The 20,679-nt window shown below is 35.5% G+C and overlaps 1 protein-coding gene across 3 annotated transcripts in view; it reads left to right on the top strand.

The window, feature by feature from the left end:
* RTTN (rotatin) overlaps window positions 1–19,601 on the top strand; it is an 88,941-nt gene extending 69,340 nt beyond the window's left edge. For all 3 annotated transcript variants that reach the window (XM_064443098.1, XM_064443097.1, XM_064443096.1), the window contains 9 exons: window positions 3,988–4,093; window positions 6,415–6,509; window positions 10,043–10,120; window positions 11,566–11,692; window positions 13,230–13,429; window positions 15,288–15,555; window positions 16,867–16,970; window positions 17,332–17,401; window positions 19,131–19,601. In XM_064443098.1, coding sequence (XP_064299168.1) covers window positions 3,988–4,093; window positions 6,415–6,509; window positions 10,043–10,120; window positions 11,566–11,692; window positions 13,230–13,429; window positions 15,288–15,555; window positions 16,867–16,970; window positions 17,332–17,401; window positions 19,131–19,213 — 1,131 coding nt within the window. In that variant the 3' untranslated portion in view covers window positions 19,214–19,601. The remainder of the gene's footprint in view (window positions 1–3,987; window positions 4,094–6,414; window positions 6,510–10,042; window positions 10,121–11,565; window positions 11,693–13,229; window positions 13,430–15,287; window positions 15,556–16,866; window positions 16,971–17,331; window positions 17,402–19,130) is intronic.
* The last annotated feature ends 1,078 nt before the right edge of the window (window positions 19,602–20,679 follow it).

Raw genomic sequence — 20,679 nt, 5'->3', positions numbered from 1 at the left:
TCCTTTATATTTACATCCTTCACTTATTTACTGACTGTTAAAATATCTTTCATTTCTTAGTAATAAGAAAAGTTATATGTGAAACTTGTGTATGATTCGTTTCCCTCACAAGTTGGTTCTTTTATCTATATACTCATTGCCCTTCTTTAAATTATGTGCAGTTAGTCATTGTAACAATAATAGTGATCCATAATTAGAAGTGTAGTGTCTGAAAGACGCAGGTTTTGTATAGCATAATGTAGCTTATGATTTCTGATGTTCTGGAGGCAATGTCTTGTAATTACTACTTTTTTTATACATAAGAACCATATTTAGTACTATTGTGCTATGTAAAACATTATTTTCAACATGTATTAGTACATATTGGATGGTGTGACTGAAATAATACTGTCTTAGTATCACTTAATCTCTCTTCTTCCTGTGGTTGCTGAATTCTTGTAGAATAACCTCACTGCTACAAAGACTTCTCCTGATCTACCTAACATCTCTCACATAACCTGTGTTCCTTTGCTGCTGTGTTACACCACTGTGACTCTGCAGTGTTTATTGGGGCATAATAAGAACCTGGTGTCTTTCAGGGAGGAGGGACTTCCAAAGAAGTTCTTTCTTGGCATCGCTGTATAGGCTACTAAAACTAGAATTCCCTGTGTCTTTGGCAACTAATTTCAGATAATTTCTGTGCACAGAGATTTCCTGTGAGGACATGATTTCAGAGACTCTGACAGCAAAACAGGGGCACTTCACTGAAATCCCATAATTTGCTAAATTCCTTGGTAGGTTTTTGTATTTAATGCTTATGTATGTGCCTAAAACGGAACTTCTTGGCTCTGGCACAAAAAATGTGATTGCATGAAAGTGTATCAGACAAAGGTGTGCTGTAAGTCACATTCCTCTGTTTTCGTACAAGTATACATTGCTTATGACCAAGCTTTGGCAGCAAAAAGTGATGGTTCTCATGGTGACAGCAGGGAAGGTCTATACAATGAAAAATTAACTGCAGCCAGGCCAATGAAAGTATATCAGACACTATGACATAGTTTAAGTATTGTGAGAGATAGCAGCTTTTAACTTGCTCTTTAACTGTTCAGAGCTGTAGATGGACATTGCATTTTGTTCATAAAAGAGCTCAAAAAATAACCTATTCTGTGTGAGGCTTTGTAATATAAGAAAGGGACATCACTGCTATGATCCCCAAAAAAGGATAACAGAATTAAGAAAGAAACAGCTTAAACTTTTTATAGCAAAGTACATATAGTTATTTACTCTTTTTTTTTCCACCCCCCCATGGTGGTCAGTGAGAGGCAGTTGAAAGAGGAGCCCATCCTATGGGCTCATAAAAAAGAAGAAAAAAACCCAAACAACCCAAAAGATTTAAATATGATCAATGTTCAATAGAAGCACTCAAGCAAATAATTGACTAATATAGAAAAGGCTGTGAGAGAAAATTTTCAAACAATGGGCCACCTCCATTAATCACAGAATCACAGAATGGTAGGGGTTGGAAGGGACCTCTGGAGATCATCTTGTCCAACCCCGCTGCTTGAGCAGGGACACCTACAGCAGGGGGCACAGGAACGCGTCCAGGTGGGTTTTGAATCCTAATTACATAAAATCTACAGAATAGGTAATACTCAATGGCAAGTGCTAACTTAGGACCCCATCTGCAGGTATGAATATTAGCAGACCAGGTCCTGGATTAGTATGCATTATTGCATACAACCAATTTAGTAAACTCATATGTTGACTTTGAAAGGTTTTGTTGCTTTTGTGTATGTAAATTTTAACTCTTGTATACATGTTTTCAAGATCAGAGGTAAAAGTAGTGAGGAAACTATATTCTGTACATAAAGTCTCAAATTTAGGCCCTACCTTTTTTTTTCTAGATATAAAATTTACAAAATTCTAGAAAGGCTGTGATCTCACCTTCAACTAATTTACAGTAGGTGCAGGCTAACATAGCTAGATCTGCTGTGGATTTATGGGCCATCTTAAATTTATTTTGCATCATAATTTAAAACAAGAATTAAAAGTGTCCATTGTCATTTTAATACTTCTATACTAGTAGATTAAAACTATAGAATCTGCTGGCAGAAGGCATAATAAATATTCGTAGCGTTATTTTTTTCCATTCAACTAGTAGTTAATCATCAATTAATTATTAAGTTTTTGTGTTCCCTATGATTGACATAAATTTTTGTTATAAATTGTAATTCTTGATTACAGAGTAAGGAAAAAAAATGCATAAAAGAGAATGCTTCAAGGCATGGAATTTTGCTAGTTTTTAAGATAAAATTTAGAAAATAGTAAGATGAAATCAAAACTTTTTAAAAAGATACAAATATAGGACAACTCAATTATTGTTCAGTTCTAATCAGCACACAATAGTTAATTAAAGGAAAATGCCCAAGAGATTGACAGGGAAATATGTTTTTTAATTACTAAAATATTCCTAAGTACTAAGAAAAACTTAAAAAAAAATACAGCTAGCAACTTGACAGGGCAAAAGTGTTTGAGTGGATAAATCGCAAAAAGCTACATTTGAGGTTGCACAGGACTGAAGGAGCTTAACATTTTCGTTTTTCCTGGCTTGTGTAAAGTAGAATCAAGTTTAAACTTTAAGATTTTTAGATGTTTGAGTAGTTCAAAATATAAATTATTTAATTTGCAAAGAAACCACCATCTATCAGTACAGAAAAACCGTTAATTTACTTAGAACATTCTTGTATTTCTGACAGCTTTGAGATTTCACTTGCGATCTAAAAATCAGTTGTAGTCCAAACGTGACATTTCTTTTGTTATCTATCAATGCAGAACCCAGTCTATGCTTTGGGCTTTAGTGCTTTAATTTGATGTCAGTTGTCCTTATCGATGAGGTTTTGGGGTTTGTGGTTTGTTTTGGGTTGTTGTTTTTTTTTTCCAAGTTATTAACTTACTAGTCTTCATTCCTTGACCTTTTCAGTCCTGGTTACACTGAACACTTCAATAAATGATAACTCTAGAGCATACACTGATATTTTATTGCATATTAAAATTTGAAAAAATTTCTTAGGCAATTACTAGGTGGAGGACTAAAGCCAATAAAAAGTGATATATGTGATGTATGCAGAGGTATAAAATCTATGAGGTCCTGTGGCTAAGGTACTAATGAGATTTCTGTCTGACGTATTAAGTTTTTGGTAAGATGTTGTTTATTTAGCTAACATTAAAGTATGTTTTTCTTTCTACTATGACCCAGCAACAGTTCTTAGTTTACTATATTCTTCTGATTACAATGCATACCATTTTCCATTATATTGGATGTCAGTATTGGAATATATTAGGGAAAATTGCTGGATGCACAAAATTCTCTAGTGGATAATATATAAAGCTCAGACAGCTCCTCGTCTTTCACCTCTCTTGTTATATGACTCCAAATAAATATTCCTTTGAAAACACATCTTTTATTTATGTTACTGGAAATACAGTGATACTCACAAAGGCCCCACAAAAATAAGTCAAAGTACCATTTTTCTCTGGTTGGAAGAGTATCTAAAAAAATTATCCATGTGTCAATGATATTTTTATTCTAAAGAATTTAACTGGTATTTAATGTCTCTTCTTCATCACTGTGTTCAAGGAAAGTGAGATTGCGCTAATGGCATGTCAGTGAATTGTCTGCTGTAGCAAGCCTGAATGTTAGGAAAGGCCTGGAATGCCAAGGCTGGGAGTCTAGGCTTTAAGAAGGTAGAATGCTAAGAAAAGAGTAAGAGGATTGGGTTTAGGAGCAAGAAAAAAAATTATTTTAAACATTTTAATTAGAAAAAATAATGAAGCACTTCAGTATAGACAGACTATAAACATGAATATAGAGAGGGAGAACTCTGGATAGGAATATAGTGATGAATCATCCAAATGAAAAGATAGACTATAACAACATATTCATAGATATGAATACTGCTTTTAATATGTTCACTTTTTCATTTGGTAATGAAATTGCATTATTTGAAGGTCTGTGAAAGAAAATCTTCAAAGGATGTGCTGAAAGAAGTTGCTGCAAATGCATTGCTGTCTCTCTTAGCTGTCAGTAAAAATGCCCAGAAATGTGCTTTGGAAGGTGAGCATTTCAAAATGTGTGTTAAATGATTTATGAATCAAATGCTTGCAGGTGTTTTATGTATTTTTTAAATAATCATGTTTTTTGTCAAAACAAAAGACCTAGTTTTCAGTGGCCTTTTTTGCAGATTTTTACAGAGAAAGCTTATGAATAAAGTTTTCAGCTACAGATAAAATATGTTGTAGCGAGTCTAAAAATTTGTAGTTAACGCACAGCTCTGTGTTAGAGTGAGAAGAAACTTGCGATCTTTTACTGCTAGTGGCATATTCATCCATTTGAAACTGGAGATATCACACTGTCAGTATCTTCCATTTCTTTTTTCACACTATGCCAGTGCAGGTTTGTAGGTGAAGGTACACCCTGTGTTCTCAGTTCTGGCTGTACCTAGACAAGAAGAGACTTCTTGTTCCCAGCTTTGTTCTTCCCTGACTATTTGTTTCTTTCTTCCTGTTTTACAGTTTAAGTAGGGCCTTCTCCCTTTGCAATGCAACATCTTTCATGCCTAAGGTTTTTACTTTATAGTAGTAAAACAAAAGTAAAAAACCTCTAATCAAAGGCCTTTTGTGCCCACTAGAACACAGGGGAGACTGGTTAATTTGCATTTCTCATGGATCATGCATTTAATAGCTGCTGATCAGCCCAAGTGCACTTTGTCTTGGGTGCTCTCTCATTACTTGCATCTCTCTGTTGGTTTGTTCAGTCCTTTAAACCTACACTACACTGAAATAGATAGCCTAGATATGTCTGCTCAATGTGTGATCCCAATAGTGGCAGAAAACTCCAAGTTTCAAATCCTATGCTATATACCTACTTTCTGCTCTTTCCCAGTCTATTGGTGGTCTACTCAGCCCTTGCTTCAATCAGGTGGTTGTTCTGCTGATGACCTGACTTCCCATGAAGGCTCTACCAGTGCATGAAGTGCATCACATTCTGTGCTAGAGCAGTCTTCAAGTCATCCTTCCTGTGATGCAACACAAATCTTAGAGAAAAGGAAGAGGAGTTCTGGGTTCATATCAATGTTCTGAAGATATCTGTAGCTCTTAAAGATTAATTTTTAAGATACACATGCTGCAAAGTCCTGCACCTGGCCCCTTACAGCAGTACAGGCTGACCAGGGAGCTGGAGAGGACCTTGAGGTCTTGATAAACAGCAAGCTGAATGTGAGAAGACTTAATAGCATCTGGGGCTGTATTAACAGGAACACAGCCAGTGGATCGAGGGGAAAGGATTATCTTTCCTCTACTTAGTACTTGTTAGACCAAATCTAAAATAATGCATCCAGGTTTGGCCCAGTACAAGAAAGACATCAACAAACTGGAGCAAGTTCAGCAGAGGGCCACTAAGGTAGTTGTGTCCGCCTGTCCTTAGAAGATAGGCTGAGGAAACTGGCCTTGTTCAACCTGGAGAAAATAAGGTTTTGGGAGGATCTAATAGCAGCCCTCTCATACCTGTGAGGTTTTAAAGAAGACAGAGCCAGGTTTTTCACAGCAGTGCATGGTGTAGGAGGATGAGAGAGAATGGGCATAAATTGAAACGTGAGAGTCAGATTGGCTGTAAAGAAACGCTTCCCCTTTGAAGGTAGTGAAGCAGTGGTTAGGCATACTATGCAGTCTCTGTCTTTGGACATTTTCAAGACCCAACTGGATAAGTCAGCAGGTAAACCTTGCCTGATCTTGTAGGTGACTGCTTTGAGCGGGAGGTTGGACTATATGACCTCTGGAGGCCACCTTTTCTAACCAGAATATCCCAAGAGCCTATAATCTTGTAATAAATTAAAGACTGTAGATCCCAAGAAGAGCACCTAACTCAACATCTTGCACGTTGAGTCACCTGAACATTTGCTTTCCTCTGTCTCACCTCAGATGCAGCAAATCTGTTGCTGTCAGGGAAGATTTGGGTAAGATAAATGCATGCCCTAACCTCTTGAAGCTTCAGTCTTCTAGGCAGCAACACTGACGGTATCCTGAAGAGTTATGAGTTGCTATCCTCTTCCTCCCCAATCATCCTCCCCTCTCTATCTTATCAGTCCTTCCTTTGGGTACTCCTCTCACAGAACTCTGTTGCAAGAGGACTCAAATGTATTCTTGCTTCTCAAGATCATTCAAGTAGATGCTATCCATCTCGGAGACTGTTAGTTACTTCCTGATATCAAGAAGAATACAATATATTATGAACTCACAGAATGTGGACATCTGAACTCTTAAATCTCAGTTCAGGAGGGTAACAGTAACTAAGATCATTGCAAGAAAGTTATTTTATGTTTCATAAAATATTTTTGATTGTGAATTAACTTCTAAATGTTAATACTTTTTGTTTTCCAGTTGGCCTGTTAGACAGCTGTATAGAAGACATGAAACACATTCATGCACAGCTGAATTTGGATTCCCTAAAGCCTGGGAAAGCACAGAAAAAAAAGGTAACTACAAAACCAAAAAGACCGATACAAGAAGACACTTCCCTGCTCTTTTTTGTTTGTTCTGTTTTTTTTTTTCCTTGAGGTGGATACTGTTGGTATCTGTCACGTGTGAGACAGTAAAGGAAAACTTGTAGTGGATCTGGATACTGGGGCTTCTTTCTGTTTCAATTACTTTAGAACTTTTACCAATTTGATTATCTCACACTCACTCTCCCAGACAGAATTTTGTTCACTAGGCCTCAACTTCCTTTTGCAACATGGAGAGGACTGCTGGTTCAAGAAAGTCAGGCAGAAAATCACATCAGTTTGTGCTTTGCGGCTGCTCAGTTACCAGTCTTGGGTGTTACTGACCAAAGCCCCTGAGCATGTGCTCATGTTTGTCTTCATGCATCTCTCTAGTCTCCAGGATCTTCTCCAACTTGCAGCATTGTTCCTTCAGCCAGGATCTTCACATTCTTCTTTTTGGGCCCATTTCTTCTTAGGAATCTTTCTTTTCGCCACCAGCTTTTCTTTCCAGAGCTCTGAGCTCCAGCTTATCTAATAAATATTCTGTGTGTGTGAAGTATAACGCATGATCAGCCTCTGAATTAGTGGTTCTGTGTCATGTCTTTTCATTAACTGGAGGATTCAGGACTTCCCACTTTTAGTCCAGGTTATCAGAATTAGCAGCTAGCCCATTCTGACTGAAGCCAGCAACTAGCAGACTTCTCATTGATAGTTCAAAAGTTCAGTTTTGGACATTCACACACATACATGTTCATCCATTTGTCACCTGCCAGTGCTTGCAATTTATGATATTAGCCTACAACAATATCTAGGAGTACTGTATTATTTTCAGACGTAGTTGGACTTTCAGCCTTGACTTTGTGGTTCTATCTAATCCAGATATTTTTTTCCATCTTCTTTCCACAATAATAACTTTTGTGTTTCTCAGGTTTTCTTTCTCAGTGTCTTTCAATCGATGCTAACCATTTTTTTTTCTGTTCCTGTGCCAGTCAATCTCCCTCCCACCCCAAAACTAGTTCCAGTCTCTTTGTGCAAGTCATAGTTTTTGTTCTCTACCTTCTCATATTATCTGGCTTCCAATTCTAATTCTTTTTCTGTCCTTGTGCCTACTTGGTCTGGATATCTTGGTCTCTTGTCATCAGACTCAGTTGTCCCTGGCTGTAACTTCTTGTCAGAATTTTTTTGTTTTTTTATCCTCATACTTGTGCTCCTTTCACTGCCTGTACTTCCAGTTTCGTCTCTCCATTTACAATTTCTTTTTTTAGCCTTTTTTTTAACCTCCCTTCCAGTTGTTTTAGGATCTTATATCACCCAGCTCTTCCTTACCACATCTAGACATAGATTATTTCTTTACCATCATACAACAGTTTCATAAGATTTTTGTTGCAATCTGCTTGTTTTCTACCACTTTCATCTAAGAGAATTATTAAAATACAGACAATAACCTCTGCTGTCAAGTTTGATATCTTGTCTACTCCCACATAAAGCAGAAATTGCAGAAAACATCTTCCTGCAGGATATTTCTGCATTGTTTGAACTCAATAGTATTTTCCTCTGAGGCACTGGCACAAACAGACATTAGCCTTGATTTGTGACACTGGAATTGTGTTTTATAACAATGTGGTCTTAAAAAATTTTGGGTTTGACCCTGACACTTGAAGGCTACAATATTTTTTTCCTGAGATCTCCAAAACACATTTATTATCCGTTCTTCAAGGCGTGGAGGCTGAGAGGTGTCCTGCCCTAGATATGTCCAGTAAGGTTGAAGTCAGCTGGTTCTTTATATTTCTTGGGTTGAGAATTGAGAAGCTGAGGACGTTTTCTCCTCTGCTAAATCTAGAATGAATTTTAAACTTGAAAAAAATTGAAGGAAAGGAGCCTCTGAGAAAGGTCAGAAAGACTGTTAATGTTTGTTTAAGAATTCTTTGAAAGAGATTTGCAAAGGACTGTGGCAGATTTCCCTGCTGAGCTGGGACTGTAGGTTGCTACATCATATGTAAGTGTGCTGTTTATCATATGTGGTGCATAATGACAAGCAATCTAATTTCAAGTGAGGGAAGCTGAGACATTGCTTTCATAGTCAGATTTAGCTGATCATTCACAAAACTGCCCCTCAGCCCACTTCGAGGCACAGCTCTCAAAATGAAGTCATCAGCACTTCTTTTCTTTTTAACTGTTGTGAAAAATGCGATTGACTTAGCTTCATTCTCAGGGCAACTGAAGTATTTTAGCTGATAGTCCTTTTCTTTCACAATAATTACTGATGCTAACCAAGGGCATGAAAAGTATTTACAGATAGTCAAGCTTTCAAAAAAACCCATCAAAATAGAATTTAGTAAAAATCAAGGTATCCTAAAATAAATAAATACAAATGGTGCCATCAACACAGTCTATAACTTTCTCAGCCTCCTAGGAATTTACACATTGAGTATAAGTTGTAGCTTGTGTCATTTCATAGGATTTAGTGCTATTTGTACTTATTAAATTTATGAATACATATGGAAGTTCTTGAAGGAAGACATTAGAGTTAGCATTTTATTTAACTAAAAATGATATAAACCAGTTAAAACGCATTTGTAACGATGACTTGTATGTTTCTTTTTCCTCTACTATGCCTGACTTTCATTAACTTTTTTGAGATAGATTTTTACTTCATCTCTAAATGTCATCAGCTGCACATATGATTTATAAGCAAGCATTGTTGCTTCACCTTGTCTGAGATTAAGCATGAATCCTATTTTACATTTTTGTTCCTTTATGATTGATAAAACAGAAATAGTCTGTGCTGAACAAGCTTATAGGAATTTGATCATCTTTCAGCAGTGGTTTAGTATGTCAACCTTATAGAAGTTAGGTCAGCCATCATTAGCCTTTTAGTGTCACAACACTATCATGAAGATAGATTTTTTGTTTACTTGTATACTTGAATCTCAGTATAGTACCTCACTGTCCAAAGAGCTGTATTTATCTTTGTAATATTCTTATCAGGTTGGAAACTATTTCCATTATTAAGAATAGGGAACTAAGATACTGGGAATATAAGGATGGATTGATCAGACCAAATGTAGATATCTGCAAGACAGAGCTATTTTATCCTTGTTTTTATCCAAGGAAGAAAAATAGGTGCTTCTAGGGAGTGATTGATTTGACTTGTGTTAGATGTCTGCTTTAGGATGGAACAAATACCCAGACAGTGTTCCCACCTATTTGTCACTAGTTGTAAGAGAAATGGAGCTCTACATTACAGATCTCTGCATTTGGCCAGATCAGTGCCCCTGCAAGTGGTATCTGTGGGTTATAAAGAGAGATGAGGATGACTCCAAGTAACTTGTAAATGTCTTTAGTATACGTGTTTAAATCTAGCTGAGATGAATTTTACCTGAGATCAGAAGGAAACTCTGCTGAAGAGATGTTACCCAAATGTTGATGCTTTAGATTTGCACCTTCCCTTTGAAATCTCTTTCCTTCTTGTACAAAATTCGTTCTGGTCTTCTGTTGGTGATCATCAAATATTTTTCTCTGGGTAGGAGGATAACCTCATCAAGCAGTTAAGGTGTTCTATGCAGCTCCTCAGAAACTGCCTCTTTCAAAATGAAGAATGCAAAGTAAGTATTCTTATACTGAAATAATGTGAGCACATTCAGTTAGTGAATGAAGATCCTAATTTTCTTTTTTCTACTTTGAAATTATTTTCTAAGATGGCTAAATTTAAGCTTGATATCAAGGCAAGAAATACTTCAAATTTCATTATTATTCCCATCTCCTAAGAATATTTCATACGTGCATTAGGAACTCAGTGTTCATATTGAAACATCATCTCCCAAAGGTTTCAGATGGATAACATCCTTTATACCCACTTCTGCTTTGCTTAAATCAATAATTACAATTTTCAAAGCATATAATGTGAAAAATGGATGTAGAGAAAAGCGTGGGGCCACAAAAAAGGCACATAAGAGGAACATTTCACATCTTGGGAAAGTAGTTCCATATTCCTCTCTCCTTTTTCCTTTCCCTTTCTGAAAGACAAAAAAAAACCCCAAACCAAAAACCAATCTTAAATAATAACTTGCCATTTACTTTTGTCTGAGTTAAATTACAATAATACTGCAAGTCACAGTTTTGTTTTCATCTTAATTTTTTTCATGATTTTGCTTGCTCAGAATATTGTTCTGAATGTCGTCTTTTCATTTCACATTCTCTGTCTTTTTCTCTGTGCTGTTCAATTTCTTTTCTACTTCAGTTCTTCTGCCTACCTGTGGTTTTTTCGTGGGAAAAATGTTACTTTTTTTAATTATTTTTTTCTGTATTCTTTCTTTCTGATCATTACTCTTCCTCTTTCTTATTGCTAATACCTTTCACACATTTATTTCCATTTTCTTTCCACAGTTTAACTTGTCTTGGCACTCCGATACAACTTGTGATACTTTTAGCAAATGCATTGGTGGAATCACAAGATTTCCAGACCTTCTAGAAGTACCCCTGTTGAGAGCATGTGTTAGCATCCTTTTTGTATACAGAACACCATGTAAATTATGGGCCTGAATAAGCCATCTGGTTATCCCTAAGGTCCCTGTAACTTGGTTGTGCCATCATCTCAGATAAGATTATTGTGGGATATTTTTCTTCTTTTGATCAGGGCAATGCAGAGACAATACCTTGGAGGAGAGGAGGAGGTTGCTGGTGGTAGCTGAAGTTTTAGAATTTTAGAATAATTTGCTCTTCTATTTCCATGCTTTTTGAGTTCCAACAGTTAGTTTAGTTGGAGTAGAATAAAGCTTCAGAATAGGGAGCTCTTGAACAATCATAGTTGGAATGAATAATTCTTTGCTTTTGTTTGCATGTCTCTGTATTTAAAACGTGTGCTGGTTTTGACTGGGAAAGAGTTAATTTCATTAGTGTTGAAATAAGGATGTCAGTTCCCTCCATACAAACTTTTAAAGCAAAGTAATGGGACATAATAAGATAAAAATATGCTTTTATCACTATTTATACTTAATTTTCAAAGTATTCAACAGTATAGTATTTTAAATTCTTCCTCATGTTCTTGTAGGTGGCAGCACTCAAAGCTCATCTTGTTCCTGTTCTGTATTCGCTATGGCCATGGTTTTTAACAGATGACTCCTCCATGCAAATAGCTCTACATTTGCTTTGTGTCTATACTGCAAACTATCCTGCAGGTATGAGAGTTACTCTGTGATGTAATACATCAAACTATTTAACCAGAATAAGTCAGACAGAAAAGCATGATAAAGGTAAAGAATGTTGATTACTACCATAGGAGGAAAGTATAAAAGCACTGGTCCGCCAAAGTCTATCAAGAGTTTTGATTTTGATACATTCAAGACTTCTGTTCAGATCCTGTTTCAGTCGGTGGATTTAGCAAGAGTACAATTGTATTACAGGATTAAATAGCATTTAATACAAATCATTGTGTTTGAAGGTTACACTGAAAGGCCTGCCGAACTGAATAGTATACTGTAGAAATAGTACTCTAGAAATTCTCTTACAGAGAACAGTGTATCAGTACTTTATACAGTTTGTACTTCAGCCCTTATTGATGACATTCTGGTTTTGAAATATTCAATAATCTAATTTAATTCTGTATTAAATTTCTTCCATTTATTTATGCATTAGGCTCAGAAACTTGTATTTTGTATATTTTTCATAAGGATTCTCTTGATTTCAGGAAACTCTTTGTTTCCATTGAGATGTAATTATCGCCACCACTAGAAGCCTGTGCTCTTTTCTAGTATTAATCCATATTCTGGTTATTGAATTAGATAATGATTTGCTACTGGCTTGAAGAGGCATATAAGTATCTGTTGATTTCTCCCTGTCAAGGTACCATAAAAGGTTTATCATGGTTAAAATATATGAACTGAACAGTCTCTGAGCTTATATCCTCTTTTAAAGTTAATGTCTCCAGACCTTTAATAAGCTTGTGATGCTTTGTTTCATAAAGACTTTTTTTTTTAATATGGACTTGAATATGTATTAGTCAACCACAGGATATAAAACTAAAATGCACTGTTCTGTGATGTACTGGAAATCAAGCTGAAGTTCTGATGGTCTTTTCTTGTTCCTTAACTCTGAGTGACTCTAAGCTGCATTTTTATTTCCTTTGCAAGTGGTTTTAGACTAATATGCATATTTGTGCACAAACATGCTGGTAACTCTGTTGTTCCCTGATGCTCTATTCATTGGAGCTTATTAGCTCCAGAGCATAGGATTTTGCATGCTGCTGTGGTACAATGTAACGATGGATGCAGACAGTGCTTTTATTTCTCAGAAAAATATTTTAAGGAACTTAATAAACCTTTCAGATATATAGGCACCTCTTTTTCTGAACCAGTTTCAGAGGGTCACTTCAGATTCTGATGCCAAATAATTGTATAATGCCTTAGATAAAATGTTCAGGTTTTTAAGGAGACTTTCCGACACGGAGCAATGGCTTGTCTTTAACAGCACAATCGCCTCTTAGATTCTAGAACAATAGGACAGTAGGCGCCTATTCCAGTAAACTGCCACATGCAGGCATATTTCTATTCAAAGCCTGCCCATTGACCTCACTGTGGTTCAAAGAAAAAAAACCCCAATCCTTTCAAAAGTCTCATCTCAGTCTTTGAGCTGTTAGACTGCTCTTTCATAGATTTTTTTTTTTTCTCTTAATGTATATATGCGTTTCTCATATGATAAACATTTTATTTCTTTAAGGTTGTGCTTCACTTTGTTGGGCCAGTGGTGGACAATCATCACTTGCATCTGCACGAAGTGCAGCTGGCAATTCATTAATGCATAGCATCTTGAAATTGGCTTCCCAAGTGTCAAATGATAACAGCCCAATTCAGCAGGTGGTCTTTTGTCTTCTTTCTAACCTTGCTCTGTCTCATGACTGTAAAGGCATTATTCAGAAGGTAAGTAAATAATATCCTTGATTTTAGCAATGTGATAGATGCATTTTCCTTTTTAATAAACCATTACATTTCAATATGGAGTGTCCTGTGATCATAGAGAGATGCTTCTGTGGGAATCAAAACGATTATGTCTTCTCAGTTGTGTTACTGTTCCATAAGTGCAACATGGAGTTCAGTCTTATTCATAGCCTGAACAGAAACGGCATATACACAATTTTTGCTAGAGCTTTTTATAACTGCTCAGTTTCAGTGGGGTGTAAAATTTTTAATACCCATATATATATTGATACCAATCACTAGTGGATCATGAAAGTGAGCATGCAGTAGAACAAACTGCGTGTGAGTAAACAAGAAATTAAACATTGTTATAAATCATTAGGTATACTATGGGAAACATTATCTTTATAAAAATTATAGTTTTAGAGATGTCCTATGTGTCAGTAATTGGCTGCTAGGTAGAAATCTATTCTTATATAAATATAAGTACAGTCTTTTACCTTTTTTTATATATTGAATGATCCTTACTCTGTTTTATCAAACGTTCTTTGAAAAATCTGTTTAAGTTTAACTTTGATCATTTAAATAAATTCAACACCTTGAAACAAGAAATCAAACCATGTAGAAAATCAGTTATAGTGGTGATGTGATAAAACTAGCTAACACACAGAAATTATAAAAAGCATTTGGTTTTAGCATCTTTTATAGTAGTTTAATAATAACAATTTCTTTCAATTTAAATTAACAGTGTTCTGTGCTTGGACCTAATTAGCTGTTAGAAAGTGCAGGGAAATGTGATCTTTTTGTGGTGCTAATTATGTAAAATCTGGTCATACAGTTACAAAATTGCTGACACTCAAACTTTTTGATAAAAATGAAGAGTAGTAAGTGTGAATTCTGTGAATTGTTTTGGCTTTTGCTGTTTTCAGAGTTTCACTCTAGTGTGAAAGTACTTAGTCTTCATTCTCTCTCCTAAGCTCTGCTTTCGTAAGTGTAAGCCATGCTGAATTACTAATTCGATCTGGTAATTGGTAATTAAATTACCACTATTATATTCACATGAAGAAAACCATAGTGAGTTGATATGCTGGATTGTTTGCTTTTGACTGCATGCCTGTATGTGTTGTTGAGGGTCAGTGAGGTTGAGAATATTTAGTCAAGGACATTTTTCATCAGTGGTGTTATTTCAGGACATCTCCCTCTTCCAACAGGGGAATAGATTTTCACCTGCTCAGTCTCCTTAAAGTGGAGGCAAACCCTGAGATTGGGAAGCAGTAGTATATGCCATGTCAGCATATGGACCTTTTTCTTCAAAGTTTACAAAAGTAGAGGACTTTACTGTGGCAGTCAGTGAAGGGGTAGGGTAGTATAGATCCTTATGGGTTCCTTCCAGCTCAAGAAATTCTGTGATTCTATGGTACCTTTAACGTTTGCTAATAACACAAGCAATAATAAATAACGAATCAAGAATACATTAGGTAAGTAGTGCATTGATTCATTTAAATTGCTTCTAGCTTATTTTGGGGCAGGAATGCTAAGTGCAATGCAAAAAGCTTATGTAGTGGTGGGAACTAGCCTTCAGAGAAATATATTGTGTTGGGTCAACTTTTTATGTATCTACACTGCATAAATTACTACAGAAGAAAATTTATTTTACCATATTAACTTTTTAACCAAGATGTTGATTATTTTTCAAATGTAATTCTTTACAAAATCCTTGATTAATAGTGGATTCCCTGAAATATATCAATGAAGCATTAGTACTAGGTTTTGGTCAAGTATGCAGATTGGAAGGTCAAAGAGCAGTGAACAAACCAAAGAATACTATAAATTCTAACATGCTTATTCTCCCTTCTGACAGAGTAAGTTCCTGCAAAATTTTTTGTCTCTCTCACTACCAAAAGGAAGCCATAAAAATCCTGGTAATGTGTCTACTCTTTGGCTAAAGTTGCTACTGAACATATCTTTTGGAGAAGACGGACAGCAGATGATCATGAAGATAAATGGTTTTTTAGACCAGATCGTGCAAATGTGTAAATACAAACACAAGAACAGCCAACATCTAGCACTTCTCATTCTACATAATGTATGTTTTAGTCCAACCAATAAACCAAAGATATTAGCTAATGGTAAGTATTTAAAGAGTATACAAGCTATTTTACTCTGAGAATATTGTCTTCCAGAATACCATATTTTGGTTGCACTTTGGGTTACTGACCTAGAACTCAATATTGTTATTTAGAAAAGCATTCTTATAAAAATTATTTTCATAGATTAATTATAGAACATACATCTTGGCAGAAGAGCAATTAAAATAAGAATATATAGCAAAAGGAAATAAATAGTTTATAATAGAAATAAATAGAAATAAAAAAGCAAATTTTTTTTTTGAAAAGAAAAAAACCCACAATTTATTGTGAGACTGGTCATTTGAATATAGTAGCACATTATGAATGGAAGCATTTTTGCAGTTTTCTCAAACAGTTAGTTTTTCAGGGAGCAGTTGAAGGATTCCTTGTGTCAGTCAGTTTGAAATAACTAACTTGAGAAAATATTTCTTTAAACATATTTCTACCATGGAAGTTTCTTTCTTTAAGTTGGACAAAACCTTTTTAGCTCCTGCAAGTCATGGATGTTGAGACAAACTATTTTGTATTCTGTCATGTGCAGAAAACTTTTATGATAATGATGAAGTTATGATCATGGCATATATAATGTACCAACATTCACAGAACTTTTTTCTCTGTTGTTTGTAAAAGGCATGTTTCTTTCCCCCATTTAATTGCAGAGAGACTGCTGCTGTTTTTGTCATAAGTTCTCAGCAGGTTTTCCATATTATCCATGCTTTTAATTTTTACCTAAGATGCTGATTTGCTGCCTTAATTAAGCATACATTTTCAGTTACATAATCTGTGAATTTTTATTATGACGTGAACAAGGAAACATAGAGTCTGGCTTCAGAGCAAGGCTAGGAAATGAAGGCACCCACAGTGGGGTGGCATATATTTCTCATTGGTTATAAATCATCTACATAATAAGTGCTAAGGAAAATAGAAACATCTTAATTTCTATCCTGATGTGGCTCTAATTGTGGCTACTGGGAGTTATAAAACAGCTTCGTGGCTTACTCAGTCCCTATGCGTAGCTGATGGCTGTACATAACATGTATGTTTTATTACTGATGACTTAATTTTTTAGCATTGCTTGTTTTTGTTTTGCTATATTCTTATTAACAGTTCTTTCAATGTAGCTTGCCAATTTCGTGAGCATATTTAAATACAATTAATGTGATGATAAAATTTCTGTAATTCCTTTGCTGTACCAATACTTGTTATAGAAATAAGTGTGCTCCAAACATCAAAATACTGAGACATGTAAATATATTTCTGTGCTTTTGATGATATTTTCTAGGTGAGGTTTCTTTTTATTTTTCTCATTAGGTGAAGCGATTGCAGTATTGTCTGCCTGTTTGGAAAGTGATAGTTGTGCTGTTCAGAGAATAGGAGCAGCTTCGCTTTGGGCTTTGCTTCACAACTATCAGAAGGTTAGTATTTGAGAGATACTTGAAAAAAATTGTAAAGTTACTTTTATTATGCTGTAAACAATACAGTAACCTTTAAGAAAATAAAAATAACGTTTACAGCAGCAGTTCCATTTCATTATTTTAATTACATAGCTGCTCAGGCTAGCAGGTTAAACCACATGGTAAGGAAGGAGCTTGTCCTCTGTGATTTGTGACTGCTTATATAAATGCAGTCTGTGTGATGATACAGTCATACGCTAATTCTAAAATTCCTGAATTTCATGTGCTGCTGGTTTTTTGTCATTTTCTAAACTGCTCTTAAAGTGTGAACATGTGGGGAAGAAAGTCAAGTCTGTATTTTGTGTGTTTGTGTGTACTACAGGCAAAAGTGACTTTGAAGAATCCGTTGATACGGAGAAGAATAGATGAGGCTTATTCTTTAGTGAAGAAAAGTAAGTCTTAGTTCCAACTAATGCCAATTGTTTTATTTTTCCAACAGGTAGATCATTAATACATTTCAATTTATATCATCACAATAAGTTTTTGTTGTGCTACAAGTTTTTGAAAGGATACTTTTGTCTTTAAAATCACGAGCAGTAATATGCTATATGGTTAGGCATCTTATAAATACAGATATAGAAAAATGCCTCTTGGCTTACAAATTATAAGTAAGACCTCAGGTAATTGCTAAGGTTGGTTAGTAAGAATAGGACTGATGGGGCTTGCAGCAAAATGCTTTCTTTGCACGTTACACTTCTGTGTTAATTTTTAAATTTAGTGATAAGAAAAATTGTTCATTTAGCATTGACTATGCTTAACAGTGCTCAGCCTAGCTGTGTTCAGCCGCGCAGAGAAGGTATCAGAACAGTGCCAGTCTTAACATACTGTACCATGAGTTAGCTGGCTTTCTGAAAGGTTGAGGGTTTTTTTGCTCAAGTAAATGAACTAAACTGTTGTTTGAATAGCTTTTATATGAGCTAAGAGCATTCATTTTGAAAGATGTTCAAACATTGGTCTGTAGTTGGAGCTTCAGTAGCTAATAATGGGTTTATTGGTTGTCAGTCACATCAAGACTCTGTTCTTGCAAAAAACATACAAATGTTTCATTTTAAGCCAATGAGTTTTCCTACTGATTTTAATTGCTCTATAGATGTACTCCAATAGGTTTATCAATTGTGGGGCTTATAATACGAGTTCCAATAGTATTTTGCACAACAGAATTGCCACAAAATTTCTGCCATCATTGAACGCTGTTTGTCAGTATACTAACAAGGAGAAGGTGTATTTTTGCTAGAACATCTCATGAAAATGCTTCCTGTACTGTCACCCACATCCATTGATTTTGTCAATGTACTGTTCTTTCAAACTCATCCTTTATGAAGTCGACCATTAAACATAACATAATCTAACGTTTCATATACTGATAGTGTGTTAATAAATAGATATGTTTGTATTGTTCTTTATAGCATACCTACTACTGACTGATAAGAGACCTCAAAATACTGTGTTGAATCAGCAGGGTAGAAATATGCAGCTTTTACAGACTAGCACCTTGTTGCTTTTGTCCCTATTTATTTATGTACTACTTCAGAACATGAAGTCCTAAGCTGAAAGATTGATTATCTTTAATTCAGTAAACATTTAAATATCAAAATATTGAGTACGCAATATTTTATGCAACTGTAATTGTTACAGTTTACAGTCATATGAAGTTGTCCTCTATCTTTTCCTGCATTAAGGTTCTTATCTAGCCTGCCCTATTAAAGCTTTGATAACTTTACAGTGATAATTGGGCTAAAATGGTAGATTGTTCTTCTGAGTACAAGTGGGGGAATTTTTCAACACGTTTATTGTTATTTTTCATTTCCCACTTTGTCCTACCCAAGCAGTTCTGCAACAACAAGGCATGACCTCACTGTAACATAGTATAATCAAAAGGCAGTTTACACTTTATTACAACTAAGTGGGGGCTTGGAAAGCTGCTAAAAACCCTAGCCCTTTTAGAAAACAAAAGAAAAGAAAATAAACAGACTTACAACATAAAGTATTAGTATTTGATTTGCTACTCATAATGTAGATGTTAAGATCATAAAATAGCATTAATACTAGAAAGACATTTGATGTGATATCATCTTGTATTAACAATTGAGAAGTTCAAATCTTGTTTTTTCTTCCTTTTAGCTACTCCACAGCCAGAGGAAAATGAGCTACATGCCTACTATTTAAAATGCTTAGAGAATATAGTGCAACTTCTTGATTGTTAATGATCGTCAGATGACTTCTCATGTTGAAATTGGACAGCTTATTCAATGGAGGCCTGAAATGTGAAGAAAACACTTCTAATTCATGGATTTGTGGCAGCAGCACACATGCTGTGGAAGAAATTTACGAAGCCTTTGAGGAAGGACTTCATCACTTTGAACCAAAGAAATTGCATTAAATGTGGTTTGAACTGTTTGTACTGTAATCCCAATGGGAAATTGTAATGATGCTACTATGTAAAGTATGTACACAGAAGAAGGAATGTACAGAGGAAAAGGATGTGAAAAAATCAGTGACTTTCTTAAATTATGCATTGAAACTGTTACTGTAAAGGATTAAAACTGCTGTTTTGGATTGGTCTTAATAAAGGGTTTTTTAATGAGATCAGCATTCACTGCCGGTGGACTGCAATTTGTTGTGTTGCAGATGTGCACAGTGCGTACTCCAGATACAAGAACTGAAAATGTTGGCAGTTGTGGTGTGTTAGAACAGCAAGGTGTGTGTTTTAGTTTTGATGCAGTTTTCAGTTCAAACTGCTGCATTTTTTTAAGAGGCTAACAACTGAAAGAGCTCTCAGTTGCCCATATTACAGGTGATAGTTACATTCACATAGCCGTTTATTCAGGGTATGAGGTATGTGCATCAGTTTTAGTTACATTACATTATAGAAAATATTTGAGAGACAATCTGTTGGTTTCCAATTTATAAACACTTCAGATCTTTTCCTTCAGTTAAACAGTCTGTTAATCAGGTCTGTGTTTTCTTTGAACTGCTACTGTGCAACTATTGTCATAAATTTCTCAGTATTCTGTGCTAAATGAGTTTGAGAGAAAAGTACATTGATGCCTGAGCACATGACGGTTTTGCTGAACATGCTTCTGAAATATCTAGCAGGGTGTTTAGATTTCTCTCAACGCAAAGTTTTGGGGTTATTTTTTTGTCAGGGACAGATAAAAGCGAGCAAATAGAAAGCAAAACTTGGGTAACATCTCTGAAAGAGTTGAGCAAGGCTATGCCTATCTGTAATTAGTCTTTTCTTCTTAACCAGGTGATGAAAGTATTTTCCACCGACAGAAGATATTTTTGTTTGTTTGTTTTGCAATGCTTGTAAGTAATGTGTGACTTGCTTATGTCAGCCGCAATATAGTGCGATGCTTATAGTGGCTGGATTAAGTCATTGCTAGAAATGTAATTATTGGCTAACCTCCTGCTCCACCAAACAAAAAGCAAGGATAGACCACCAGAGCCTGATTCGTTTCTGCTTGATACTTTGCATAATTATTGTAACTTCAAAAGAGATCGTAAAATGCTGTCATGTTCATCCCATTGTGTTGCAGAAGAGTGAGCTGCAGGGCAGGAGAACACTTGACAGCAAGCAAGTCTGCAAGTCAGAGTTTGCTGTCTGGGCTTGGGGAGGGGGGTCTCTTCCCAGCAGACTAGTGAGTGTGTTCTCTTTAGAGACTTGTGA

The sequence above is a fragment of the Phalacrocorax carbo genome, chromosome 2 (genome assembly GCF_963921805.1).
Source record: "Phalacrocorax carbo chromosome 2, bPhaCar2.1, whole genome shotgun sequence".
Classification (NCBI taxonomy): domain Eukaryota; kingdom Metazoa; phylum Chordata; class Aves; order Suliformes; family Phalacrocoracidae; genus Phalacrocorax; species Phalacrocorax carbo.
The sequence above is the reverse complement of the archived record's forward strand: the minus strand, read 5'-3'. Positions and strand labels throughout refer to the sequence as shown.